The sequence below is a fragment of the Pezoporus flaviventris genome, unplaced genomic scaffold (assembly GCF_033815535.1).
Source record: "Pezoporus flaviventris isolate CSIRO_AGI_PZ_B2104156 unplaced genomic scaffold, CSIRO_AGI_Pfla_v1 ptg000041l, whole genome shotgun sequence".
NCBI lineage: Eukaryota > Metazoa > Chordata > Aves > Psittaciformes > Psittacidae > Pezoporus > Pezoporus flaviventris.
The window spans coordinates 3,379,135-3,406,007 of record NW_026892589.1 but is presented as its reverse complement, the minus strand read 5'-3'; the positions used below and the strand labels follow the sequence as shown (position 1 = coordinate 3,406,007).

General features: G+C 57.6%; 4 protein-coding genes across 10 annotated transcripts in view; 3 read left to right on the top strand and 1 right to left on the bottom strand.

Annotated features, from left to right (window-relative positions):
* Positions 1-11,325, top strand: part of TPCN1 (two pore segment channel 1) — a 46,166-nt gene extending 34,841 nt beyond the window's left edge. For all 5 annotated transcript variants that reach the window (XM_061465814.1, XM_061465817.1, XM_061465813.1 and 2 more), the window contains 11 exons: positions 198-270; positions 491-598; positions 1,787-1,858; positions 2,677-2,766; positions 3,496-3,611; positions 4,300-4,346; positions 4,890-4,958; positions 5,375-5,459; positions 6,744-6,880; positions 8,112-8,192; positions 9,363-11,325. In XM_061465814.1, the coding sequence (XP_061321798.1) occupies positions 198-270; positions 491-598; positions 1,787-1,858; positions 2,677-2,766; positions 3,496-3,611; positions 4,300-4,346; positions 4,890-4,958; positions 5,375-5,459; positions 6,744-6,880; positions 8,112-8,192; positions 9,363-9,485 (1,001 nt within the window). In that variant the 3' untranslated portion in view covers positions 9,486-11,325. The remainder of the gene's footprint in view (positions 1-197; positions 271-490; positions 599-1,786; positions 1,859-2,676; positions 2,767-3,495; positions 3,612-4,299; positions 4,347-4,889; positions 4,959-5,374; positions 5,460-6,743; positions 6,881-8,111; positions 8,193-9,362) is intronic.
* A 1,491-nt stretch (positions 11,326-12,816) lies between these two features.
* SLC8B1 (solute carrier family 8 member B1) lies at positions 12,817-17,748 on the bottom strand. 2 transcript variants are annotated; one of them, XM_061465801.1, is made up of 15 exons: positions 17,397-17,748; positions 16,973-17,125; positions 16,848-16,900; positions 16,692-16,749; positions 16,381-16,486; positions 16,133-16,300; positions 15,951-16,058; positions 15,813-15,869; positions 15,515-15,645; positions 15,256-15,397; positions 14,765-14,886; positions 14,469-14,622; positions 14,303-14,383; positions 13,820-13,884; positions 12,817-13,733 (listed from the first exon to the last, which is right to left on the bottom strand). In XM_061465801.1, exons 1-15 carry the CDS (start codon positions 17,553-17,555, stop codon positions 13,536-13,538), a joined length of 1,755 nt encoding a protein of 584 aa, XP_061321785.1. In that variant the 5' UTR covers positions 17,556-17,748; the 3' UTR covers positions 12,817-13,535. The 2 variants fall into 2 exon arrangements, with proteins under 2 accessions (XP_061321785.1, XP_061321784.1); XM_061465800.1 differs by having other exon boundaries at positions 15,813-16,058.
* A 1,054-nt stretch (positions 17,749-18,802) lies between these two features.
* On the top strand, positions 18,803-23,251 carry PLBD2 (phospholipase B domain containing 2). Its single transcript, XM_061465802.1, has 12 exons — positions 18,803-19,042; positions 19,136-19,229; positions 19,314-19,472; positions 19,943-20,043; positions 20,362-20,576; positions 20,688-20,782; positions 20,854-21,014; positions 21,107-21,202; positions 21,424-21,495; positions 21,608-21,760; positions 22,457-22,619; positions 22,698-23,251. Exons 1-12 carry the CDS (start codon positions 18,825-18,827, stop codon positions 22,863-22,865), a joined length of 1,695 nt encoding a protein of 564 aa, XP_061321786.1. The 5' UTR covers positions 18,803-18,824; the 3' UTR covers positions 22,866-23,251.
* A 1,628-nt stretch (positions 23,252-24,879) lies between these two features.
* Positions 24,880-26,873, top strand: SDSL (serine dehydratase like). 2 transcript variants are annotated; one of them, XM_061465655.1, is made up of 8 exons: positions 24,880-24,916; positions 25,159-25,351; positions 25,442-25,481; positions 25,565-25,704; positions 25,924-26,012; positions 26,102-26,329; positions 26,422-26,546; positions 26,655-26,873. In XM_061465655.1, the coding sequence occupies exons 2-8, from the start codon at positions 25,184-25,186 to the stop codon at positions 26,846-26,848; spliced, it is 984 nt and encodes a 327-aa protein (XP_061321639.1). In that variant the 5' UTR covers positions 24,880-24,916; positions 25,159-25,183; the 3' UTR covers positions 26,849-26,873. The 2 variants fall into 2 exon arrangements, with proteins under 2 accessions (XP_061321639.1, XP_061321641.1); XM_061465657.1 differs by lacking the exon at positions 24,880-24,916 and having other exon boundaries at positions 25,063-25,351.

The following is a 26,873-nucleotide window of genomic DNA, read 5'->3' as shown; positions in this document are numbered from 1 at the left end:
AAGGAAATGCGTTGATTTGGAGGGAAAATGTCTCTTTGGCATCACGCAGAGAATAAGGAAGATGAGTGGGAGTCTGTTAAACCTATGTTCAGAAGTCCTGCGCTTAAAGCACCACACATCTTTGAGGGCAAACCTTTGCATAAGCCCTCCTTGTGATGCTGCTCGTTTCTGACCATGGCTGTCATCTTGTCTTACAGTCTATGGCGTGGAGCTGCTCCTGAAGACCACTGGGCTGGGGCCTGTCGAGTACCTGTCCTCAGGCTGGAATCTGTAAGTGTGCACTGATGTTGTTGAGAGAGAGGTGGTCAAAATGCTTGGGTGAGAAGGACTGACCTCTGAGATGAGTTTTCAGGCCTGTAGACGAGGCCATCAGCAGGCCTTGTGTATCTTGCTAGGCTGGAGCAGCACCAAGTACCTCTTCTCTGCTGAAACGCTAGTGCTAAATCATTGCTCTTATTTTATTGTGGTGTTTGTTCCGTTTTCTCTCCAGCTTTGACTTCTCAGTCACCCTGTTTGCGTTTTTGGGGCTCATGGCACTGGCGTTTAACATGGAACCCTTCTACTTCATTGTGGTCTTGCGACCCCTTCAGCTGCTGAGGTGAGATGGGAAGGCTGGAGGGGGATATAGAGGGGAGAAAACAGCCAGGCTTGTTTTCCATCAATCCAGTTGAGGACAGAGCTCCTTACCAGGAGAGGGCAAGGATTGCTCTGTGGGTACGTGACCGTGGCAAGCAGGAATTGCGTGGGGTAATGAGATTAGCCAGAGTTATCAAAATGAATGATAACAAAAACTTGGGATGGCATACGAAACCCTGTGCTTTGGAGCTTAAGCTGATCTCTAATAGAGATCAAGGGATTTACCAGGGGCAGATTATCCTGTGTCTGCCTTCGTGGGGTTCTTACACCTCCTCTAAATGGTCTGAGGCTGTTCAGAGGAAAGCTGTTGTGTCAGGGTGAGCCAGCCTGAGCCACTTTAATAATTTCCATTGAATTACCAGAAATTACAGTTCTCAAAGGATGCTGCTTTCTAGGGTGAAGTGCAACCCTGCTCTCCCTACGTCTCACACACTTGAAGCAAGACTGTGGCCTGTAACCTCCCTGCAGCTCAGTTACTTGGGTCTGATTAACCCTCTCGTTTCGAGGCTGTTGGGATGTACCTCTGCAGAACAGTGCGAGGGCCACAGTGGGAAGGCTTGGAGGCAAAATGTTGTTCTGTTAAAAACAAACTAATGTGATTTAGCTCTTCAGTGAGGATTTAAAGAACCCCTTATGACACTCAAGGTGGGGGGGGGGATACTGTTTTCTCTGTTGCTGCCCTGCCAAAGGCTGTGTTTGGCAGCTGTGTTTTTCTCTAGAGGCTGATGGGGTTGCCAACTCTTACATTAGCTCAATGTATTTTTCTTTCATCAATTTTTATTGGGTTGTGGGGGAAGGATAGAAAGGAGTGATGAGTCCTGACCCTGTGCATGGGACTAGTTTAAGTTCTTGCAGTTTATTGTTGGTTAAATTGCTATTTCTGCATCGTGCTGTGTAAAAAGACCTTGACTTTTCCTTGAGGTTCCTCAATCCTGTGAACACTTGGTTGAATGTGCCATAAACATTCAGGTGGGACAGTAGGACACCGTTAGGTGAGCAGAAAGAGCGGATCCTGTGAGTTTGGTATCGGGAAACCTTGCTGTTCATTGACCTGGGACGTAGAGAGAACTGTGGTACCACCACAGCAGCATTGCTGTGTGTAGGTAACTCCTCCTTTTAAAGCTTCTCCTTTAAAGGCTTCTCCTTTCAGGCTATTTAAATTGAAGAAACGCTACAGAAACGTCCTGGACACTATGTTTGAGCTGTTCCCCCGGATGGCCAGGTACTAGCTTCTCCTTTGGTGATGGTGGGGAGAGGGGAGTGAGGGTTTAGTGTCTAGGGTTGGGATCTAGGATAGGGACCTGTCAAACCTGCTCAAGATTTGATCTGTCTGCTCTGATCTGTCAGTAGGCTGTTACTGATCCTTCAGTGTGCTGCAGTGAGGTGTTCATCTTCCAGTTTCTTGGAGCAGTGTGTGATAAGCAACGCTCCAGCACCCTGGGCTTCCTCCTACTTTTGTGTTAGGAGGATAACTACAAGCCAATGCTCAATTTGTCTCCCCCACCCCAGCTTTTGATGAGAAGGGAGGTCCATTTGGGAGGAACATTGACATGAAGATACTCAGCCCCAGATGTTTAGTACAACCACTGAAGAGCATTACTGTGAAATGGTGGGGCAGAAGGAGCTTGGTGTTTGAGTGGGGCATCCTCAGACTTTATTCCCTTGAAGGAGGTCTGAGCAGAGTGTGTTAGTTAGAGAACCCTGTTCTTGGCACAGTCCCTGCATCCAAGGACATGGAGAGGGCAGAAACAGTGTGTGTTGTTCTTCAATAAAGAAACTGGAGAGGCTTTTGTTTACCAGTAAAAGACAGACTGGGAGGGGATCCAGGCTGCCCTTTACTTTCTCTTTTCAGTGAGTGCCAAGCTCCTTGTCCTAGGGCTTCTTGAGTGAGAGCAGGCAGAGAACTGCAGAGCCACAGCGGCAGGGAGGGTGGTCTGGGGTTCCCATCCTTTGGAAATGCCTTGAGAGCAGCCAGCCTGTGACTGTTTCCCTGCCCTAGCAACTCTCCAGTAACACAGTGCTTTCTGGTTTTGCCTCCAGCCTAGGTTTAACCCTGCTGATCTTCTACTATTGCTTTGCCATTGTTGGCATGGAGTTCTTTGCAGGCGTGGTCTACCCGAACTGCTGCAAGTGAGTAGTGCAGATTTTCCCCTCTCTGCAGTGGTTTTGGGGCACAGGCAGTAGCAGTGAGCTTTGGCAGCTTTATCTCCCTGTGAGAAGGGGCCAGAGAACGGGTCTGAATGGAGTTTTGCAACTAAGGCTGTGAAAATCTAGGAGCCACTTCACTTCTCTATGTATGCAAGATTGGATGAAATGGCTTTTGAAAGGGTTTGGAAAGGGAGGGAGTTCTGTGGTAGGTTGGCTGGTTTTAATGAGCTCTGACTTGCTTCAGGGAGCTGCACTTCTTCACGCTGCTGTGACTGGAAACTCTAGTAACATCTGCTCTATCTTGGTGATGCCAGAGTTGCTTGTCCAGACATGTTACATAGTTAAGGCCTCACTTTGTACCAAGTTAAATTCACCTGGTCTTGGAAGCTGAGCTGTCCTGTACCCTTTTTATCTTAAATGATGGCAGAGCACTTGGAAACACCGAGCTTTAAGGGTGTGAGCCCAGGAGTCCAACTCAAACACTCAGTTTCTCTACTATAATATTTGCTGAATGATTAGAAAGTCTTATGTGCTCCCTGGGCTTGTGCTGAACTGTGAAGGAGAGAGGCTCTTGCTTTCAGAGGAAAAGGCAAGTGTTGGCCAAGAAGGAGAAACTGCTGCTCAGCGCTTTCAAAGTGTTCTGGTATTTATAACCCTTGAGATCTGCCTTGCCTTTCCAGTCTCATTCTTTGTCCTGGTTTCTCCAACCAGCACAAGCACAGTTGCAGATGCCTACCGCTGGGTGAATCATACAGTTGGCAACAAGACTGTTGTGGAGGAAGGTTATTACTATCTCAACAACTTCGACAACATTTTGAACAGCTTTGGTAAGGGCAGTTTTGTCTGTAGCAAAGATTATTCCTTAGTGCTTCTGTGTTCCTGCAGAGCTGAATGGCAGGACTGGGATGCTCATATAAGCCTGCGACTCTCCCAGAGTCCAACTAATGCAGCTCTCTGTCTGGAGAACTCCAGCTGGCTAATTGTGCCATGACTGTTTTGCAGGGTAAGCCATAGGGTCTCTTAAAAGCCAGCGTGAAGCCAGCAGATCTGTTCTGACTGGTGATCAGACCAGATTTCCAGAGGTGCTTAAGGAGGGCTTTAAGTCACTACTCTTCTAAAGAGCCAATAGTGATGCTAATGCATTTATATAAACCCACCGATGAAGAATAACTTGAATGTGTTGTTACTCTCCATGGTTTTTCTTAGTGTATAAGCAGAGATGGTTATCTGCTGGAGATTTCAGAGGTCTCTGTGCTCTCTGGTGGAAAGAGCCGGATCTGTTTCTGATTCTGTTAAGAAACACAGATTAAGCCGTGCTCCTGGTTCTGTAGACCTAACGCTCTTTGTCTGAAGTAATAGCAGTGATGAGGGTTCTGCCTCTGGATTTGCTGGCTGTGTTTAACCTTTGGTGTCTTGCCTCAGTCTTCCCTGTCAAATACTTTATCTAAGAATCACTGTAAAGTAGGTCAGGATGGATAAAGCAATTGTCTGTGGTTTTCTCCTACTTGTGTACAGTGACACTGTTTGAGCTGACGGTCGTCAATGACTGGTACATCATCATGGTAAGTAAACCTTGTGTGTACAGACAGCTCAGGCTCTTGGCCACTCGAGTTAGATCTTCCAGGCCACCACTGCTTTCTTCCCCTGGTGGCTGGAGACAGGCCCAACACTGTCACTTGTTGCCAAGCGTCTTTTGGTCCTGATCACTGGCTGGCATTTGAGCTCTGGCATGCTGCTGGGCATGAGTCTGGAGCAGCCTTCAGGCCACGTTTCTTTCACAATCTGCCCAAATGAAGTCACTCTGTATTCCAGCTTGTCACCCTGCTGTCCATGATGTGTTCTCATAGCAGCAACGTCTCCCGCAGCCTCGAGCTTTAAATGTTCTGTGTGTCACATACAGGAACCTCTCCTTCTAGCCTGAGAGGCAGATTAGCTGCAAGGAGCAGCTGGGGCATTGAGCATTGCAAAGGCAGTTCCAGGGTTAGCTACAGAGTCGTGAATGAGAGAGAGAGTATTTATGCTGGTTTATGTCTGTTGGCAAGCAGTTATAACAGCTGACTCTCCCTTCTTTTGTGCACTACTGACTTCTTCACTCTCCTCTTTAGGAAGGGGTGACATCCCAAACCACTCACTGGAGCCGTCTTTACTTCATGATCTTCTATATTGTGACCATGGTAGGTTTCTGGACATGCTTCCTGCATCTAATAGTGGGAATGAGGAAGGGAGACAGCTTTTACTGTGTTCAGAGGGAGCTTACATCCCTAAATGAGGACAGCTTTGCTCTTCTACCTAAACGTCTTCCAGAAACAAGTGTGAGTCCACATCACTTGCAGAAAGTTGAATTTAAGGGCATTGACAAAGCTGATGCTGCACAAATCTGGGCCTGGGGTAAGGACTAGGGCAGCATGTCCCTGTTGTAGTTGACTGTTAGTAGTTTACTCACAGGTAGATGTATGATGTGCATCTCCTCTGCCATGGAGGAGCATAGAGTTGAAGCACAGACCAAATGCTCAGCTTCCTGTTGAATTGGACTGGAAGAACCCCCCGCAGCAGCAGCCTCCTGATCCCTTCTGTTCTCATCTTCTCCCAGGTGGTGATGACCATCATCGTGGCTTTTATTCTGGATGCTTTTGTCTTCCGCATGAACTACACTCGGAAGAACCAGGATTCAGAAGGTCAGGACTGGTTGACCTACAGTGTTGTGTCTTCTCTCCCTGGCGTCTTACATCTCTAAAAGACAGTAAGATTAGCCAGGAAAGATCAAATACTTGAGCCATTTCAAGCAAATTATTTGAAGGTAGAAGTCTGACACATTTCAGGAAAGGAATCTAGGAAACATTAGAGCAGTGATGTAGCAGAGCTGAACAAGAGACCTTATAGGAGGAGAAGGGAGTTCTTTATTCTCTTTAAACCAATTTCCTTCCTCATTAATACACCCACTGGCACCAGAACATGTCTCCAAGTGGCTTGTCCGGCATTCAAGTACCAAAATGCGGTATCCAAGCGGTTTCCCAGCACTCTCTGCCCTGACATGGAGGACAATGGACTCTCTCTGTCCTGTTCTTTCCACATGTCCCAGTTGTACTTAGGCTGGTGACTGTGTGCTGGTTTTGGACATGCCTTCATGTCCCCTTTAGGAGCTGGCAGGGACTGGTCTCTGCATGCCTTCACCCCTGTGAGTCATCAGTTTTACTCACTGTCTGTCTCCTGAGCTGGCTGTCTGAAGCTGCATCTAACTCCATGACCTGCTAATTTAGGTGCCATAAACACATTAATCTCTTACAGCCCTTCTCCTACTAGTCCTTTAGGTGAGCTGCACCCAGACTTTTCTAGTCATTCTCCGTGCAAATTAGTCCTTATAATTCTTGACACTTCTGCAGGAAGGAGATTCTGTGCTCATACATTTAGTACCTAAGAATCTACCACAGCAAAGTGATGCAGGCCCCAGCCACAGGAGTACCTTTGATCAGCCCCTCGTCCTTAGGTGCCAGAAGATCAAATCTGTGTGCCACAGGCCTATGGGCACCAGGCATTGTTAGTTACAGCAACACTTCCCATCGTGATCCCTCCTGCACCCTGTTTGAAAGGTGCAGTGAAAGACATTGGTTAGCACTGAACTCCCAAGCTGGGTTAGGCAGCTGAAGGTCAAAAGGCAACAATTCCCCTGTGATTATTTGCTTTGCTACTTAATTTGCAGGCAAACAAATAGCTACAAGATACTGAGGAGCATGATGTTTTCTAAAGCTTCGATGCTTGCTAGCCCTACACGCTAGTTAACTTCTTCCCTGCCTTGTTGCAGGACAAAGACATTACATGTTCTAGTCATAGAAGCAGGTACAGGCTGTGCCTGACATCTGGCTTGGTCCTGTGTGCTGTTAAGCTTTGCCTTCCAGGGTTATAATAGTGGCTGATGAAGCAATGCTCATCTTGGAGACTTCTCTTTCTTCTTGCCTCTCCAGAAGACAACGGCATTGTGCTGGAGAAGGAGATCTTCAAGGAGGAAGTGGTTGGCATCATTGAGCTGTACAAGCGGATTTCAGGTGCCAGTGAGACAGCTCAGCTGCAGAAGATCGTTTTGCAGATGGACAAATATGGGGTAAGAGGAAACACTGAGTGCAAGCTCTCAGCTCCAAGGGAGGGAGGCATGCCAAGGCCACAAATGCTGTCTTGAGAGACACTGCACTTGTCTTTGTAGCGTTGAGAGCTGAGCTACTGGAGGGACTCTGCAGCATGGGCACAAAGTTTTGCTGCTCTAGGGAAGCAGCAGCTGAATTTCCCCAATGCTCTGAATAGCCTCAACAAAGACAAAGGCTCATTGCTGTTGTCTGCAGACTTTGCTTAGAGCTGTCCTGCCCAGTATTGACTGGAAAAAAGTAGGTTTGTTTTTCCCTAAGGAAGCCACTGTCTTGTAATTCTGCTGACCTCCCTGTGCCATCATACATATAGGCTTGGGCAGTCCCAAAACACTATGCAGCAATATGGTGGTATTGATTCCAAACACCATGGCACTGGTTTAGACCAGGATGGACCGTTTGGAAAATGAGCTGACCTCTTGCCTCAGAACTGTTGTCTCATGCATCTGGGAAGAGCTTAAGTGGTTGTTTTAATAATAGCCATTATGTTCTTGTATCACCACTATAAAGTGCAGGTGCTTTGGTCTCTTAAATGACCTTTATTTGCTTTGGTTGGCTTGGTTAAAGGCTGAGCTCTTGTTCATGCAGACAAAATTCAGAGTAGCCATGCTGATACTGCTCAGAAGCAGTTGTCAAGACAGTAAAGCAAAGGAAGACGCTGTCCTCAGCCTCGCAGTGGAGTACAGAATGATGATAACATCTTTTGCTTCTCAATCCTGTGCATGTAACTTATGCAGTCAGAGAGTAATTCAGATCTCAGCTCTCTGTGCACACGAATTAAGAAGTCCAGGCCTATGAAGTAAATAGTGTGGTCTAGGCAAGTGGGATCTGAGATTGTTCTTAGGCAGGATCTTACTTGGAAGCTTGAGCTTGAGGCCTTGTTCCAGGCACTAAATGAAGCACCACTGACAGACACATCTGTCTGAGCCCCATCTCCCTCTGCAGTCTGTGGGGATCTGCTCAGTGCAATTTGGCTCAGCCTGCAGTAGATGCCTGCATTTGTTTAGGTGAGGTGCCCCCTAAAACGCCTTTTTCCCGTGACAGCAGAAGGAGCCCAGGATAGCCTGAGCTCCTCGGTGGATGATGGGTGTCAGCATGGAGGATGCCCTTCCAGGAGCTGACCAAGTGAGCTGCTCAGTGACTAATGAATGTCTTTGTCTTTGTTTTCTCCTCCTCCTTCCCCCAACATTTTAGCAAATGTCAACAGTGTTTCTGGGACGCAGATCAAGAACCAAGAGTGATTTGAGTATGAAGATGTATGAGGAGGAGATCCAGGTATGTGGGCCTCAGCTGGAAACACCAGCAAGCCTCTGGTGAGGCAAACATTACCTAGAGGAACAAACCATCCTTTTAAACACTAGAGGCCTTCTTCCTCCAAGACCCAGGCAGCCATGGAGGGTGGCCAGTAGATGAAGTGTGCTCCAAATAGACCAGTTCTTGTGCTCAGGGGCTTCTTTAATCTGCAGAGCATGTCAGAGCCTGCTCAGTGTGTCGAGGTGCTCAGCGTGGTGTGTGTCAGCCCAGCTCCATCCATTCACAGGGTGTATAGGCTCTGAGCTTGGACTCATCGAGGTGGATGTGTCTGCTGGGGCTACAAGTACACGTGTGCTGTGTTCCTGGGGCTTGGCTGCTGCAGGTGGATTTGTTAAGCCACTGGAATGTGGTTGTGTTTGAGCTTGGGTGTGTCTGGCTGACAGACACAGTGTTCTCCTGCCTGGTTTTCCTTTAGCAAGCTCACAAAGATGGGAAACGCTTAAATCAGGTCATTCTCTAGATTGAGGGGTTCTTGCTAGTGCCCTTCGTGGTCAGGAGCTTTATGCCATGGCTTTGGTCACTGTACTCCTCTCCAGATATTCACCTCCAGGTTGAAGGTCGTGGGCTAATGTAATGATTAGTACTGAAAGAATTAATTTCATACCCATTTAAACCTGTCCTTTGTCCCTGGGCAGCTTGCTTGGGGATGAGTCTTCAAACCCCTCATAAAATTAAACGTGTTATTTACCATGGAGGTGGATGGAAATCTGCAGAGAAGCTCCCCACCCATTCAGCTTGGTCTCTGATTCATAACATACTGCCCAGGACTGGGAGCAACTCCACGAATCCCAAATATCCCACAGACATCAAAGCTGGAGAGGTTCAGGAGAGACATCCTGAGAGAGGCATGTTTCCTTGCCCAGGTTTTATCAGTTCAGCCAACTGTAGCTGGTGCTTCCTGCTTGGACTGTGGGTGGGAAGGTCTTGGTGCATCCATCACAACCATGCTGCAGTTCACCAGGTTGTTCCAGGAGGTTGGGCTGTGTCCAGGGCTGTGGAATGAGCCCCTGGAGCCTGAGGCGGTGTGCCCTCAAAGGGCAGAGCAGCCAAGCACCCTCAGGGTCCTTTGGGGGGCTGCAGGGCCAGTGTGGGGCAGAGCCTTATCTTGGTGTGTTTGATCTCCTGTTGCAGGAATGGTATGAGGAGCATTCCAGAAAAGAGGAAACTCAGACACCTTTGCAGGAGCCTGCATCTGCTTCCAACAGCTCTGTGAAGCCCTCAAGCCTCCGACAACGATCCCAGACTGTCATTTAGGCCTAGCTAATGCAAGCCACCTTCTATGCAATAACCTAGAGTATTACTTCACAGCGTATATATCGGGATGGTGTATATAGATCTGTTCAGTGTTTGGCTTTAGGGTTTCAAGCTCTTCCCCTAGGCAGTGAATTGCTGGAAACCAGAGGCCCAGGGGACTCTGTGTAAGGCTGCTACACACACACTGAGCATGATGGCCATGCTCAGCACAGAGCAAACAGCTCGGACAGGACAGAGACCTTCTCCCCCTGAGCCACTGCCCAGGCTCCAGCCTGCTGTTTGTCTTACCACTAACAGACCTTGGGGAAAGGGTTGTGTAATCCATTAACAGCAGGAAATGCGCCAGAGCTACCTGCTTAATATTAAAACTTTAGCCCTTTTTGAGAGCTCTTTTGCTTAAAGGGTACCATTAACCTAGGAATAAGAGATCAGGGAATGAGCTTTTCTTTCTTCTCCACCTTTCCTTATGCAAAAAAGGAGAGGTTGTGTGAAATTTCAGCACTTTTGGAAGAGCAGTCTGCCTTCCCCCTCCTTTTTGACACAGTTAGATGCACCCCCTGTAGTAGATCCAGCTCTGATGATTGAATTTGGCTGTCCCTGAGCAGTTCTGTGGCAGTGGGCCAGCATCTTACTATGTTATGACCATGGGTTGGACAGGAGTTTGGGGAGACAAAGTCTGTCTCTGCTGCAGCTATCCGGTATCTGCATTGCTGCTGGTCCGTTCAGAGGTACTGCCCAGGATTGGGATCACCCCTGGAAACCCCAGAGCTTCTCCCTCTTCAGAGGGGGGATCCTGCAGGGTGATGGTGGCTGTTGACCTCTGCCACTTAGTGGCAAGTCTCTGGCTGGTCCTTAGCTCACATAGATGACTCAGAGGAAGCAATGGAAGAGTTTGCTCCTCCAAGTCTGACTTATTTCTGCTTGGTTCTGGGTTAGGGAGAGCTTATGAGCATCAGCTAGCTGCCAGGTCGCTGCTTTGTTCATACAGTGCAGCAGTGCTGCTCCTCCCTTGCTCTCCCCTGTGCAGAGATGTTCCTCAGCCTGGCAGATGCTGACTGAGTCAGAGCTTAGGAGGATCCACTGAAGAGCTTTTCTGTTCCTCTGAATGCTGGATGCAGGAGGAACACGGGACACAGCGATTCTTTCCCGTGGCTGGCAAGGAGGCTGCCAGACCTCGTTGCTGAGGGGTGGGAAGGAAGGGGGAGAGGGATCCCTTCCCATCCTGCCACGTTTCTTCTGTGATCATGGCAGGTTGCATCACTGCGTGTGTTTCATTGCCCACAGCGTGGTGAGAGCCTGTCTCTTGTAAGTCCCTTTTTCTTCTTCCTGACAGCACAGAAAGTGAGGCTGTCCTTGCCTCTTGCTGTTTGATCTTTCTTCAGGCTCAAACTAAGAGTAGAGCTTGCAGGGGAGGCTTTCTCCTTCCTGCAGGCAGATCAGGCAGTGGGAGATCTGTGTGTCCCCATTCCCCTTGTCCCACATACCTGTGTTTTCCTTGGTAGCCTCACAACATGGCACAAGGACAGCGGGAGACGACTGATCCTGCCCAGCAGCTCAGGAGCATTCCCTGAGTGGATGAGCCTTTCAAAAGTAGGGAAGAACAGAGCTGCTTCTGAAACCCTCTCCTTGCACAGAGCACAGAGGGGAGCATCTGGGCTCTGGGATGGAAAGAGCCACTTTCCAGGCAGTGGCTGCTCTCAACCCTTGCCAGATTCCCTGCATGCCTCAGGGCAACTCTTGTTTCCTTTCTGGGTCCTGCAGGTATGAAACTGCTCCTGAGCTGAACCGAGAAGGATCTTAAAGGGCTGTTTTCCAAACCATAAACTCGACCACAAATTAATGAGCAGTGCAGTTGTTGCTCTGCAGGGAGCCACAGCCTGGGAGCCTTACCCAGGTTAGTCCTGGGGCTGGATGGAGGAGGTGGTGTTTGTTAAGTTGTGGGCAGAAAGAATGAGCACTGTGAAGGCGAGGGGGAAGCAAAACGTGACTGTGTTTAAGCACTGCACTCCCCTGCAGCTTATTTCTCCTCACAGGGCTGTCAGGGATGGGGTTTGGGTGTAACAGAAGCTGCAGCTTTATTGAGGGGGCACTAACCTGCTTCCCATGCAATACCAGGGCTGTCACGGAGGTGGGAATGCTTGGATGGGGTTCAGGGCTCAGGCACTGCTTCCACAGCTCCTGAGGTGTTGAGCTGCCCCCATGTACAGACTGTATATTTTTGTACACCAAGAAGGGTCACAGTTTACTTCTTCCATATGGTTTTGGAAGGAAACAAAGTTCGAGTACGGGGCATCCCCTTCTATTTCTCCTCCTCTCCCCACCTGACACACAGACTGACGACAGAGACAATCATGCTGTAGGGAGCAAGGGAGGAAGCACTGCAGGGTTTTGTATGCTGGGGTTGTTTAGCACATGATTTTATGGACACAGCTGTAAAATGTTCTCTAGATCGTTTTTTTTTTTCCAAGCACACTAATAAAAAGCATCCTGGGCTTTGTAAAGGCAGCGGCTTCCGTTCCTCCTTCCCGTGGAATTCCACAAGTGGGGCTCGGCTGCAGCTGAAGCACTTGAAGAGGTGTCTGCCCTCTCCGGCGGCGACTGCTTATGTGGGCACATTCCGCATGCGTGCCCTGGATTCTTGGCCCTGGACAATGCAAAGCTTCCCTTTTGCCTTCCCCTGCCCTAATATTAAGGTAATCCCTTCAACCCCCTGCTTTTTACAGCTACCCCAACGCAGTGCTTAAGGTGAGGAGGGCGCTCTGTGGCCCCATGCGTTGGCTGTGGTTTGGATTGCTTTAACCCTGCTGAGCGTAAGGAAGTGGGGCTCATCTCCTGCGTAATTCCAGCAACTGCTTGTAACTTGTGAGCAGGTCCAGGGCGGAGCCAGTGGCTGCAGGCACCGGGAGCGTTACCTCCTTGTGAGAGCCTGTGTCTGGTTAGGGAAAGGAGGAAGGCTCCAGGAGCAGGAACCGGGTCTGGCCGTTGAGCCTCTTGCCAAACAGCCCCTCACGGAGCATAGATGCGGTTGTGTCTCTAACAGCCCTTTGCTTTCCAGCCCTGCATCCCCAGGCCCTGGGGCCACCCCAGTGCTGTCCCCATCCCGGGGAGCAGAGCAATGTCCCATGTGGACCCGTGCCAGGAGCAGCATGACACCGCAGCTCCGCTTGGGAACGGCCGAGTCAGGCGCATGTGACTGGTGTTGGGAAATCAACTGCCCGTGAACCCAGAGGAAACCACTGCTGCTGGCTCAGCTCCACAGGGTAAGGGCTGTGTGACGCTCCCCCTGAGCAGCAGAGAACACCCTCGACACAAACAGCACGAGCCGAGGCTGGGGTTTGGGGGTTTTATTGCAGTTCGGTGTGGTTTACAGTGCTTAAAGGCCAACACTGTGTGTGGAAACCTCCCTACAGCTCTGCTCACCCCAGGAGGAGGGAATTAGGATCTGAAACTCAAGTTGAAAAACACAGCTTAAAAAGACAGGGGAACCCAGGCTCCTTGGGTTTGGTTTTGCTCCAGCTTTGCTTGCACTGCCCTGGAGCTTCGGCTGACCTTAACCCCATCTCGCTCTGCCTCAGCTATTTCAAACCTGCGGCACAAACACATCATGTGCTTTGCAGTGACAAAGTTGTTCTCAGACCTGCAGTGTTACCCCATGGAGCAGGACTGCCCAGGCCCAGAGCAGCAAGGATGGAGATGGGGAAGGGAAAGTGAAGTGGCTGAAGAAGTAAAACCTCTCCTGTTGTGACCATGGGCTGGAGCTGGCTTCTCCTCTGCCACTGAGGCCAGTGGAAGCCAAGGTCTTAACCTGCTCAGAGCCACCTTGAGTTAAACAAGCTTAAACAGAGCAGGGAGAAGACGTAGCTAATGACTTCACAGCTCCTCTTCCTTTCCAACAGCTTCTGAGGGCTGGCATGCGATGCCTGCAGCGGCACAGTTGGGATTGAGGTGCCCTTGGTCCCCCTGGCAGGGATGGAGAGAGGGGACAGGATTCCCAGTGATCCAGCCAGGAAGCAAAGCTGGATGCGCATCTCCTGCCAGCAGCGGGGCTGCTCACGCTGCGGAGAGCCGGATCACCCTGAACTCGGTGAGCAGGGCCACGCAGAGGAAGGCCAGGTAGTAGAGGATGAGGCAGATGCCATAGGCCTTGCCCAGCTGAAAGCACTGCGCAGGCACCCACACGAAGGAGAAGACCAAGCTCAGCCCCAGGGCCCCAGCCAGCACCCACACCAGGAGGCTGTCGGGCTCCAGCTGCCGGAGAGATGGGCAGTGATGTAGGGTGACACCAGCATCCTGCTGCCACCCCGACCCGTGCCGCTGTGTCCCTGCAGCCTTACCTTCACCACCAGCTGGCTGCTGGTCATCTGCAGCAGGCACCCGAGTCCCACACCAACCAGGATGTCTGCAGCACGTTCAGGAGGAAGACAAGCAGAGCAGGAGACCTCGGGAGTGATGGAGCTGGCTGCATCCCTCCTCCCTGGCTGCACCCCATGGCTGGTGCCCAGCCCAAAGCATTGCGAGCTTGTGGCAAATACAACCTGGAGCACTCTAGGAGGAGAGGCTTCAGCCTGGTCCAGGGACCACCCAACACCTGCTGATCTGACCTTTGGCAGATCCCAAACCTGCCAGTTCCAGCCCCACTGGTGCTGGGACAGCAATGGGAATGCTGCTGGCTCCATCCTTGCAGCACCTCTGTTCAAAGGTACCACACTGGGAAGGGCATAGGGAAGGCTGCTAGCATCCCTGGGATGGATCCTGCTCACCTCCTTCCCAGGAGCCTCAAGTGTCACTACCACCTTCCCCTTACACCCAAAGGATACTGAAGATGATGCCCCCGAAGCAGGCAGAGAAGGCCATGCGGGGGTAGCCCTGCCGTGCCATGGTGAGGTCCGAGAACGTGTCTGCAGGGGGACAAAGGGAAACCTTGGTGTTTGCCAGGAGGATGCGAGCTCATGGGGTGGCACCGGGGCACAGCAGAGCCCTCACCCCCGATGCTGTTGCCCCAGGCCAGCAGTGTCAGGCCCAGCACGGTGTTGCTCAGCTGGAAGATGATGCCCAGGGTCCGGAGGATGTTCACCAGCTCCGTGGCCGCGGCGTTGATCCACATGGCGCTGGCCAGAAACCCAAGGAAGGCAAATACCTGCCCAGAAGAGGGGCAAGCTGGGCCCTGGGTGCATCCCTTGGGACCCTGCACAGCTCCAACCAGCCGTGTCTCTCCTGGGGACTGGGAAGGAGGGCCTGACTGGTCCCCAGTGCGCACTCAGGGCTGGGGGACACCTTACGCAGTGGTACTTGGGTGGCTCCTCATTGCTTGTGGTGATGAAGATGATGATGGCCAGGACAGAGCCAACCAGTGTGACCAGTGCCCAGACTGGGAAGACGCCCTGGATCTGGTACAGCCCATCTGCACATGGAGGAAAGAAGGAGCATCAAAGTGGGCTGGGGCAGGATCCAACCAGGCTCATGGTACAAGGTAAATCCTTACCCCTTAAAGCAACCTCTGCCTTAAGCTCTCATGGGGCTATTCCCCTCTGTGCCTCAGTCTGCTCCCCTTTGTCCCCTTAGGACCCAGATGCTGGGGGCCCCAAATCCCCACCCCTATGGGGAGGACAGAACCATCCCCCTGCAAAGCAGGGCCCCCAGCTCAGCTCTGCACTGTCCCACCCTCATCTCACCAGGACTCCAAAGGGCTCCTACAGTGCCTAGGGCTTTGGTGGCCATCCCAGCCCCATCCTATCCTCTTTTGGGGTCTGGGGCTGTTCAGGGCTCTTACATGTGCCCGACTTGAGGGTAAGGATGCAGAGCAGGGGGCTGGTGACGATGTGCAGGCAGTTGAGGGGTCTCTTCCAGTTCAGGTCATCCTTGTCAGGGTCCACAACGGGAACGGTGAGCAGCAGCACCAGCTCCACTGGCACCTGCAAACGGTGCGCAGCTGTGAGCAGGGGACCCCAAGATCTTCCATCCCCAACCATCCCCATCACAAGCCCCCCCCTTTGAGGGGCTCCTCCTGGCTCCTGTCCCCAGTTACTCACCTTGAGGACCTTAAAGAGCCGCCAGTACCAGGGCTTCCTCCTCCACTTGCGGCAGTCCAGGGGGCTGAGGGCAGTGGTGAGGATGCGCAGGGAGGGCTCCCGTGAGGGCAGCAGGGGCCGGTACTCCTCACCTGCAAGGGGATACGGCAGCTGAGCGGGATGGGGGCTCCCCAGGGCCCCCGACCCCTCTATACCATGGGGCTGTGGTCACCTGCGTGGCCCCTGCACCCAGCCATAGCTGCCCCATGGGCTCAGTCACAGCCTCAGGACAGAGCAGGGCCCATTGGGAGCCACATACCATAGTCCCCACTGTTTGTGCCCGAGGACTCCGGCTCTTCAGCATCCGTCGGCATCTCTGTGGGGAAGAGGAGAGGAGAGGAGGGAGCAGTGGATGGAGACCCCAGCACAGCAGGGGTCCTGCTGGCATGAGCCTTACCTGGCTCCCAGGCTCCGGGAGGGCCCGGCCCATCGCCCCGCTGCCACCGGTGAATCCACGTGCACAGCACCACGGTGAGGACATAGAAGATGTACAGCCCCAGGTACCCTGCATGGGGACCCCGCGGGGGTTACAGCACCCCCAGGATGCTCCTGCTGCCCCCTAGCCCCAGCAGCACTCACCCAGAGCCTCTCCCAGTGTGATCCTGCCGAAGTAGAGCACCAGGAAGGTGAGGAAGACTGCCAGCATGTAGAAGATGACATCCCTAAGGAAGGGCCTGGAGGCGGCTGTGAAGGGCTTGACCAGGGCGATGCCACCAGCCACCACCGTGGTCACGAACACACCAGCACCTACCAAAGCAATAGGTTCCCTGTGAGGGGCAATGCCCCACAGCGATCACACCCCCCTGCTATGGGGGGGGTCTCCTTACCAAAGACAGCCCCAATGGCCAGCCCTGCCGTCCGCGGGTTGGAGAAGGCCACCACGGCACTGAAGACATCGGGTGCCCCATTGCCAAAGGCCAGGAAGGTGACACCATGGAGAAGGGACGTCAAGGAAAAGACCCCTTCCCGTGGGGACATGGGGTGTCTGCCCGCTCTGCGCCACAGGGCTCCATCCCGGAGCCAGCACCCAACCCCATGGCTCATGCTCTGCATGGGTTTCCCCTGGCACGGTGCTGAGGGGACACAAAGTGACCCCATCACAGCATCGCCCTCCCCGGCCATGGCGTGCCAAGGATACTGCCACGTTGTGAGACAGCCTCAGGTTGGTGGAGATGGCCGACAAGTTGGGGCAGAAGCTGGAAAGGCAGAAGAGGTGGGGAAGGGTGACGGGGCAGCCCCGGGACACAGGGGTCCCCCTCACCCCAGGAACCATCCCCTCTATGGGGCTACTCACAACTTCTCTGCTGTCACTCCAAGGATGACGAACAGGTACAGGAGCCAGAGAGCCTGCGGGCCAGAGCGAGGGGTCAGTGCCACCGCGTGCCCCGAACGCAGAGCATCCCCCATGCCCATCCTTACATAGAGGGTGACGGCGAGGGGCAGCAGCCGGGGGGGGAAGGTGCAGAACACCCCCTCCAGGTAGTTGAGGAAGCCGCCGTCCAGCCGGCAGTCGGGGTTGCTCCGGATGAAGCGGCACCACTCCGAGCTGTTGTGTTTCCGCACCTCCCAGCACTGTGGGGCAGAGCAGGGGGGGGGCTCAGAGGCTCCCCTCCAGGGTCCCATCCCCATTGCCCTCCAGTAAGGGGCACCGCTGGGCACCGTCAGCCCTGCCTCAGTTTCCCCATCTGGGCCAAGGGGGTGCAAGCCCTTGACCCCATCCATGGGCCCACAGAGCCCCCATCACCCCCCTCCCACCGGGAGGAAAGCCCGGCTGCAGGAACGGGGCAGCAGGGACAGGGCCCCCCGAACCCCGCCTCATCCCCCCCGCCCCACACTCACTCACATCCAGGTCCCGGCCGTGGCTCTGCGCTTCCCCCCCGGGCGGGACCGTGCGCCCCGGGTCCAGCAGCAGCGGGGGGGGGCCGGCCGGCTGCGCCCCGGCGAGTCCCAGCACCCCGGCCAAGCCCAGCACCCCAGCCAGCCCCACAGCACCCTGCCCCATAGCGGGTTGGGGGGCACCTACCGCTGGTAGCGGCCTCCGGGGAGGGGGAACGGGGGCAGGTCGCGGGCCCCCATCCCCGTATCCCCGGATGGGGGGAAGGAAAGGTTAAAATAAATAATTAAAAATCAAATTATTATTAATAATAATTAATTAAAATGAAAAGAACGATAAAAAGCGGCCACACGTCCCCAGCGGGGGGGGGGGGGGGTCAGCCCCGAGCGCAGCAAAGGGGGGGGCCACCCCCAAGGGAGGGGATGGAGGTGCCGGGGGATGCTGGGGGGATGCCGGTGGTACCCGAGGTCCCCTCCCGCCCCGCGCACCCACCCCGGCGCCGCGGCCGCGCTGCTGTGCGCGGGCAGCTGATCCCCACCGCCCCGCCCGCATCTTAAAGGGGCCGCCACCCTCCGCTCTTAAAGCGACCGCGCCGCTGTGGGCTGCACACGGAGCTCCCTCCGCGTCCCGGTGCCCTGTGCGGGACACGCACCCCGCGGGATGCGCCCCTGTTCTGGGGGGCACCCTCTCTGAGCTCATCGCAGGCATGGTCTGAGGGTGCTGCCCCGGTGGGGCCCTGTGACCGCACCGGGGAGCTTTGGCTGCGCGGCCCGGGTCCTGCTCTCGGTGGGTGCCCCGCGCTCCCCCCGTTGTAGGTGCGGGGCTGGGTGGCTCATACAGCACCGAGCACAGGGATTTGGGAGCGCTGGATCCGGGATCCACCCGTGCGGTGCCTTCGGGTGCTGCGCAGCCCGGAATAGCCCCAAGCGTGTGGCACCTTTTCCAGCTGATCCAATAAAGGGCATTACTGATGCTGCTGGGCACGCGGACCCGGACGGACCCACACTGGGTGCCCCCGCTGTGGGGTCCAGCCCCATCCCTCCCTCCCCCTGTTCCATGGCACGGCACGAGTGCACCAGCCCTCAGGTGGTGCTGGGGGTGACACACGGCGGTGCAGGGATGCTGGGGGGGGGGGCTCCGAGGCCTCTGTGCCCGCCCCACCGCGCCCCAAGGGGACTTTGCCTGCAGTAAACGGGGACTGCCCACAGGGCACCCACACCCCGCGCATCACCCCAATGGGGTCCCCACACCCTGACCCGCTCCCCACGGGCTGCCCCGATGGGAGACACACGGGGGGGGGCACCCACTTGTGCCCCGCCCGTGGGACCGGGGCTGGGGGCAGGATGGGGGCACCCGGGGCGGGCAGCGGGACCCGACGGGGCGGCGCGGCCATCGCAAGCCCCGCCTCTGTCCCTGCCCCTCCGCTCCGTGCCCGCCATGGCGGTGTCGGGGCTGCCGCTGCCGCTGCTGCTGTGCGCGGTGTCCGCAGCCCTGCCCGGAGCCCCCCGCACCGGGCCCAGCCCCGCTCCCGTCCCGCCGCAGCCCCGCAACGTCTCGGTGGTGCTGGAGCCGCGCTCGGGGCTCCGCGTCCTGCCCGGCCGCAGCCCCGCCGCTGTCGCCTGGGCCAGCCTCGACGACCGCATCCCCGCCGTGGGGTAGGGACCGGGCGCGACGGGGGCTCGCGGGGAGCCGTCGGGGGCGGGGGTGCCCCGGTTCTAACCCGTGTGTGTTCCCCCCCCCACCCCAAGATGGGCCTTCCTGGAGGTGAGCACCAACGCCTCGTACAGCGACACCCTGCAGGCCTATGCTGCCGGGCTCGCCGAGGCGGCCGTGTCCGAGGAGGTAAGGGGGGGACCCCCGTGGGGTTGGGGTCTGTCTGGTTCCCGAGCCCCCCATCCCCTCGCTGAGCGGTGCCGTGCCCCGCAGCTGATGTACATGCACTGGATGAACACCATGGTGGGCTACTGCGGCCCCTTCAAGTACGAGAGCGAGTACTGCGAGAAGCTGCGGAGCTACCTGGAGGCAAACCTGGGCTGGATGGAGGAGCAGATGGGGAAGGGGGAGGACCCCGAGTACTGGCACCAGGTGAGGAGAGGGGACCCCGCACCCTGGGTGGCCCCCGTGCTAACATAAGGCCAGGCTGGATGGGGCTTGGAGCAAGCTGCTCCAGTGGAAGGTGTCCCTGCCAGGGGTTGGGGCTGGATGTGCCTTAAGGTCCCTTCCAACCCAAATCAGTTGGGGCTGTGATGGAGACAGAGGTGCCTGGGTCCTGGCTGTGCTCCATGCAGGATGACAGGGATGAGGATCCTCCTCCCCTGGATGAGCAGATCCCACTCGTGACTTTCTCCCCACACGTACCCCTGTTGGGGTGCCCATGGGGTGGCTCAGCACTGCCTCCTTCCCCCCCCCAGCCACCGGTGCTGAGTCACAGCCACACTGATGATCACGCTCCCCCTGTGCCTCATCCTGCCTCTGCAGCAGCACCGGACCTGCTGTGTGCTCCAGCATCCTTCCGGGTGCCCCTGTGGAACCCAGCCCTGTCCCTGTCCCCATAGGTGCGCCTGGCCCTGCTGCAGCTGAAGGGGCTGGAGGACAGCTACAACGGGCGCCTGGACTTCCCCCGGGGCAGGGTCTCTCTGTCACCCTTTGGTTTCCTGTGAGCTCCTTCGGGGGGGTGATGGAGGGGGGGATGAGGTTGGGGGGATGAGGGATGCCCAGCTCTGTCCCACTCAAACCCTTCTGCTGCTGGGGCTCCTCCATACCCCGTGGGCTGGGTGGTGGGTACCCCTCCGAGCCTGCTTCACCACCTGCCTCAGTTTCCTTCCCTCCCTGCTGAGCACTGGTGCCCGTGCTGGGGTGGGATGGAGGAGCACCCCCGGCCTGGATATTGATGTGCAGAGAGCTCCGGATGCGGCCCTGCTCCGGGGTTGCGGTGTCCCCCACTTCATACCCCGTGTCCTACTCCCTGCCCCAGCCTGCTGCAGCTGGGGGGTGACCTGGAGGACCTGGAGTCAGCCCTGAACCGCTCCTCCCCACGGCGCGTCCTGGGCTCGGGCTCCTGCTCTGCCCTCCTGAAGCTGCTGCCGGGACACCGGGATCTCCTGGTTGCCCACGACACGTGGACCTCCTACCAGTCCATGCTGCGCGTCATCAAGAAGTACACGCTGCCCTTCCGCACCTCGGGTGCTGGTGAGTGAGCTGGGAGGGGGGGCTGCGATTGACACCCCCCTGCTGATGCTCCCTCGCTCCCATTGACACCCCCCTGCTGATGCTCCCTCGCTCCCACATCCCCTTTCCCAGGCAACGCTCAGATCCCTGGCAGCACCCAAGTGTTCTCCTCCTACCCCGGCACCATCTTCTCCGGGGACGACTTCTACATCCTCAGCAGCGGGTTGGTGAGTGGGGTCTGGCCCTGGGGGACCCCTCCGCGGCCCCGCCGCCTTCCCAAAGCCTCCCTTCCTCGCAGGTCGCGCTGGAAACCACCATTGGGAACAACAACCCGGCGCGGTGGAAGTACCTGGAGCCGCGCGGCAGCGTCCTGGAGTGGCTGCGGAACATCGTGGCCAACCGCCTGGCGCGCAGCGGTGCCGAGTGGGCCGCCGTGTTCCGGCGCTTCAACAGCGGCACGTGAGGATGCGCCGGGGTCCGGAGGCTGGGAGGACCGCGCGCAGGGATGCGGCTGGGTGCCACAGGGATGCTCCCTCCTCTCCCCGTGCCAGGTACAACAACCAGTGGATGGTGGTGGACTACAACGCCTTCACGCCGGGGAGAGCAAGCCCGCCGCAGGGCGTGCTGACCGTGCTGGAGCAGATCCCGTGAGTTGAGCCATGGGGGGAGAATCCCCTCTCCCGTCGCCCATGGGTTGGGGGAAGCCACAGCTGCCCCTGCCCAATGGGTGGGAATTGGGTGCTGGGGATACAAATACAGGCTGGAGCTGCCTGTGCGGCTCTGGATGGGGTGGGAATCCCGGCAGGGCTGCTCCCCTTCCCGGCCTATCCCCATCCATCCCAACTCAATGCCCTTCCTCCCCACGCAGGGGCCTGGTGGTGGTGGCCGATCGGACAGAGCTGCTGTACCAGCAGGGCTACTGGGCCAGCTACAACCTGCCGTGAGCTGCATCCAGCCCCCGTCCCCATCCCGTTAAAGAGGGGCACAGCCGATGCTGGCCCTTGCCCCCAGCCCGCAGCACTGGGGGTGCTGACTGCCCCCCAAATCTCCAGGTACTTCGAGGAGGTCTTTAACGCCAGCGGGACCCTGGAGCTGGTGGAGAAGTATGGGGACTGGTTCAGCTACGACAAGAACCCACGCGCGCAGATCTTCCGCCGCAACCAGACGCTGGTCCGCGACCTGGACTCCATGGTGCGGCTGATGAGGTGGGTGCTGAGGGCACCCCAAGGCCTCTGGGTGCCCCCCACAGGGGGGTTGCAGCCCTCAGGAGTGGTGGTTTTGTCCTGGGCTGCATCGAAAGGAGGAGGTTGAAGGAGGGGATCCTGCCCCTCTGCTCTGCTCTGCTCTGGGAGACCCCCCTGCAGCGCTGTGTGCGGTGCTGGTGTCCCCAGCACAGGAGGGACATGGAGCTGTTGGAGCAAGTCCAGGGGAGCCCACGAGGATGCTCAGGGGCTGGAGCAGCTCCCGTATGGAGCCAGGCTGAGAACATAGGGGCTGTTCAGCCTGGAGAAGAGAAGCTGCGTGGAGACCTCAGAGCAGCTTCCAGTGGCTGAAGGGGGCTGCAAGGATGCTGGAGAGGGACTCTTCATCAGGGACTGTAGTGATAGGACAAGGGGTGATGGGTTCAGACTGAAACAGGAGATTTAGGTTGGATTTAAGGCAGAAGTTCTTCCCTTTGAGGGTGCTGAGGCGCTGGTGCCCAGAGAAGCTGTGGCTGCCCCATCCCTGGCAGTGTTCAAGGCCGGGTTGGACACAGGGGCTTGGAGCAAGCTGCTCTAGCTCAAGGGTGCAGGGGCTGGAACTGGATGAGCTTCAAGGTCCCTCCAACCCACCCCATGCTGTGACTGTGTCTCTATGATGCGCGTTCCCCTCCCTGCCATCACCCACCCCTCACTTCCCAGGTCCAACAACTACCTGCAGGACCCGCTGTCGCGGTGCCGGGGCTGTGACCCCCCCCAGAACGCAGAGAACGCCATCTCCGCCCGCTCTGACCTCAACCCCCCCAACGGCACCTACCCCTTCCCTGCCCTGCGCCAGCGCTGCCACGGCGGCACCGACATGAAGGTGGGAGCCAGGACCCCCCTCTTTAGGGGTGCACCCCCTCCCACAGCCCTTTGCTGATGTGTTGTGTCCCCCCCCCAGGTCACCTCCTCGGGCATGGTCCCCACCTTGGCGCTGGTGGCTGCCAGCGGTCCTGCCTGGGATGATGTGCCCCCGTTCCGCTGGAGCACGTCCCCATGCAGCGCCCTGCTGCACATGGGCCACCCGGACCTATGGACCTTCCCCCCCATCAAGGTCCGCTGGGACTGAGCAGGCACCGGGATGAGCCCGTCCATCCATGGGCATCCCTGTGTGGGAATCCCTCGTGGGGGCCGCAGCGTTGCCCCTGCGCCCGCAGGACTGGTTTGGGTGCAAGGAGGGGGGGTCCCCTGCACCCCAGGGTCTTTCTGCTTCTGCCTCTCACTGCCGTGTCCCCGTGGTGCTGAGCTGCACTGGGACCGTGTCCCCTCCCAGCCATGGGGTTCTGGGACCTTTCCCTGGATGCTGACACCGGGTTTTGGGGGGGCTCTTCCCAGAAAAGGGGGACCCCCCCCCTTGGGAGGCTGGTGCTGGTCCGCAGGCAGAGAGCAGGGCAGTGAACTGGTTTGGCTGTGACAAATAAAGTGCTCTGCGTGCAGCAGAGGGGGTGGCTGTGCTTTGCACGCTGCTGAGATTCTCTGGTGTCTCGTATAAGGGTTGGGCTCACGCAGCGGTCTTCTCCCCCCCCCCCCCCCAACATTAACAGGATGCTCCCTGCTTCTTGGTGGTCGGGTGCACAGCCCTCCAGGCTGGCCTCTTTTGGGGTGCTGAGCTTTCTCTGGGTACTTGGTGTGGGGCTGAAACGGGGAGGTCCCCACCACTCACCCCCCCCCGGATGGGGTGTCCCTCCTCATCCCTTTTGCCTCCCCCTCCCTCTGACACCTGTGTTCCCCCCAGCCCCAAAACCCCCGTTGCAAAATCCTCTTAGGGCAGCTCCCTTGATCCCGCTGCTTCGTTAGGAATAACGAGGTCATTACCGGGGGATTAATGAGCTACTGCGGCTCCGCTTTGATGGCTCCAGGTTCCCACCAGGCCTGGGGGGCCCTGCAGCAACCTGGGGGCTGCACGGAGCTGGGATGCAGCAGGGCTGGTACCCCTAAAGCTGCGATGGGAGCCCCGGAGCCATCCCACAGGGATGGGTGCTGAGGGGGTGGCAGAATCCGTGCCTATGTCCCTGGTGTGGGGGTTCCCTGTGCCTCGGTTTCCCGGGGTAGAAGGAGAGCAATGAGGAGGGATGGGTGCACCCATGCTGAGGAGGGCTGAGCTTGGCTCCAGCATCCTCCCTATGAGCAGCGGGGTCTCCTTGCACCGCTTCCCCTGCGCTGCCACCAATGGTCCCACACCCCTGTCCCATCCGCAGGGAAGCATCTGCGGTCCCTGCGGCCACTGGGAGATGGGGGGGGGGGGGGCTGGAGCTCGTGTGCCCCCCTTGAAGGAATCCTCACCACATCCCATATTGCAAGTCCCCATGTGCCCAAAGCAGCGTGGTGTGGCACTGCCTGTGGTGCCCTGCCCTGCTCTGCGCTGTTCACTCTGAAGCCTAATGGGAGCATGGAGTTGTTCCATTGCTGGGGAAGACCAGCTCCGGTTTGGATCCTGGGGCTGCAATCCCATAGCATTCCAGGTCTGTTTCACTGCTGTGACAGTGGGGCAGAGCCAGGGAGTGGGGGGGGGGGGGTTCCCAGTGCATCCCATTTGGCTGTGTCATGCCTATGCCAGCTCATGTGCAGTGAGTCCCCTGTTGGGACCTTCATACCCCCTGACCCCTCCTGGCACACAGGGGCTTGTTCCATGGGGCATGAGGCTGGGATGGGGGGGGGGGGGGGCGGAGCAAGGCTGCTGTGGGGCTTGGCAGGGCTGGCATAGGGGTGCAATGGCTGCTGTGGGGGCAATGGGCTCAGGTTGAATGGGCAAAGTCCTCCAGCCTCCTGGGACATGGACCCAAGGGCTTGTGCTCAGGTGCAGGGGTCTTACCCTTGGGGACCCCCAAAGTCATTTGGGAGCTGCCCCCTCTCCTGGCCTCCCATCTCCTTGGCACATGAAGGCTGCTGGGACTTGGCTGATCCTGGGCCACCGGCACCGTGCCCGTACCATGGCCTGGGTGCTTTGGGCACGCGTCCAGTGCTGTGGATGCCAAAGCCCATCCGGCTGTGAGCAAACAGCCAGGGCAATGTCTAACTGCTGCCGGCTCACGTGGGGGCCTGGGGACATCGGCACGGCCCCCCTGGCGTCACCTCCTCCATCCGGAGCTGAGCACATGCAGTGAGGACACGGGACATTGGGTAACCCCACCGTGGGGCGCTTGGGGACAGGGGGGGGCTTGGGGATGGAGGATGGAGATGGGGTGGCCCTGCTTGCAATGGGGCTCTGGCAGGGAGGACTCATTGCTGCGGTACTGGGGGTGGACCTGGGGACAGCCTTGTCCCAGCCATGTGGCCCCCTTGGAACCAAGGCGGGCAGCAGGGCTGTGGGGAACGGGGGGTACCCATGGGGAGCAGCCAGTGCCTCACCCAGCTCTCCACAGCAGAGCATCCATCACCCCTGAGGCCATGGCAGCCCAGCCCAGCGGGGGCCAAAAGCCCTTCCACATCGTCTCGCCCCTCCTGGAGAGCCTGCCCCTGTCCAGGGCCGCGGGTACCAAGGTGTACATGAAGCTGGAGAACGTTCAGCCCACCGGTTCCTTCAAGATCCGGGGCATCGGCCACCTCTGCCAGGAGGTGAGGGTTGTACCAGGGCGCTGCTCCTGCCCTTACGGGGCACAACGAGGGGGTAAACCCCATCCCTTTCCCTCCTCTCCTGCCTTTCAGGCTGCCAAGAAGGGCTGCAGCCACTTCGTTTGTGCCTCAGGTAACTGGAGCCGGAGCAGGGGGCCCATTGTGAGGGCTGCGGAGGGGGGGGATCCAGCCCTTCCTGACCCCCGCTTCCCGCAGGGGGCAGCGCGGGGCTGGCCGCGGCTTACGCGGCGCAGAAGCTGGGGGTGCCGGTGACCGTGGTGGTCCCCAGCAGCACCGGCCCCGGCACCGTGCGCAGGCTGCAGGAGATGGGGGCAGAGGTGGAGGTCTCGGGACAGGTACCGCAGCCTGGGGGTGTGCGGGGTGGGAGCATCTCTGCGGTGCGCATGGCAATCCCCCCGTCCTGCATCACCTGCACCCTGGCCCTGCAGCATGGTCACCGTGGGGACCCCAGACCTCAACCCAGTGCCTCTGTGGGTTTATGGTGATGACGGACCCATTTCGGGGGGGGGTGTGAAAGCTGATGTGGCCCCACGGAGCCCCTGTTACTTCCCCAGGTATGGGATGATGCCAACGGGAGAGCCCTGGAGCTGGTGGAGACCAAGGGCTGGGTCAGCATCCACCCCTTCGACCACCCCTTGGTGTGGTGAGTGAGTGCTGCCGGTGCTCAGCTCCCCATCCCCATCCCCATGGCCGGGATGCTCTGGGCCACATCCTCCCCTCCTCACGCCGCAGGCAGGGCCACGCCAGCCTGGTCCAGGAGCTGAAGGACTCCCTGGACACCAAGCCAGACGCCGTCGTGCTGGCGGTGGGTGGCGGGGGGCTGCTGGCGGGTGTCGTGGCTGGCTTGTGGCGGGTGGGCTGGCAGGACACCCCCATCATCGCCGTGGAGACGTGGGGGGCTCACAGCCTGCACGCGGCGCTGGAGGCCGGGCGGCTCATCACCCTGCCCGACATCACCAGGTAAGGCCGTGTCGTGCATGCGAGGAGTTGCTGGGTCTCAGCCCAGCTCCGTGAAGGGTCCTCAGGAACACCCCATCCACTTCTATCCCAAGCGTGGCCAAGTGCTTGGGAGCCAAGACCGTGGCAGCGCGGGCGCTGGAGTGCGCCCGGGAATGCGAGGTCATCTCCCAGGTGGTGGAGGACGCGGATGCTGTGCGGGCTGTGGAGCAGTTCCTGGGTGAGCCGGGTGGCGATGGGGACGGCACCGGGGGCAGCAGCCTGCGCCGTGCCGGTTGGTGGCGGGCGATGGGGACGGCGCGGCTCAGGGTGGCTCTTGTCCCCGCAGAGGACGAGAGGATGCTGGTGCAGCCGGCGTGCGGCGCTGCCCTGGCCCTGCTCTACACGGGAGGACTGCAGCGGCTGCAGCGAGAGGGGCGGCTGCGGGCCCCGCTGGCCTCCGTGGTGCTGGTGGTGTGCGGCGGCAGCAGCATCCGGCCCGCGCAGCTCCGCGCCCTCAAGGACCAGCTGGGGCTGGAGTGATGTCCATTGAGGAGGGGGGCACAGC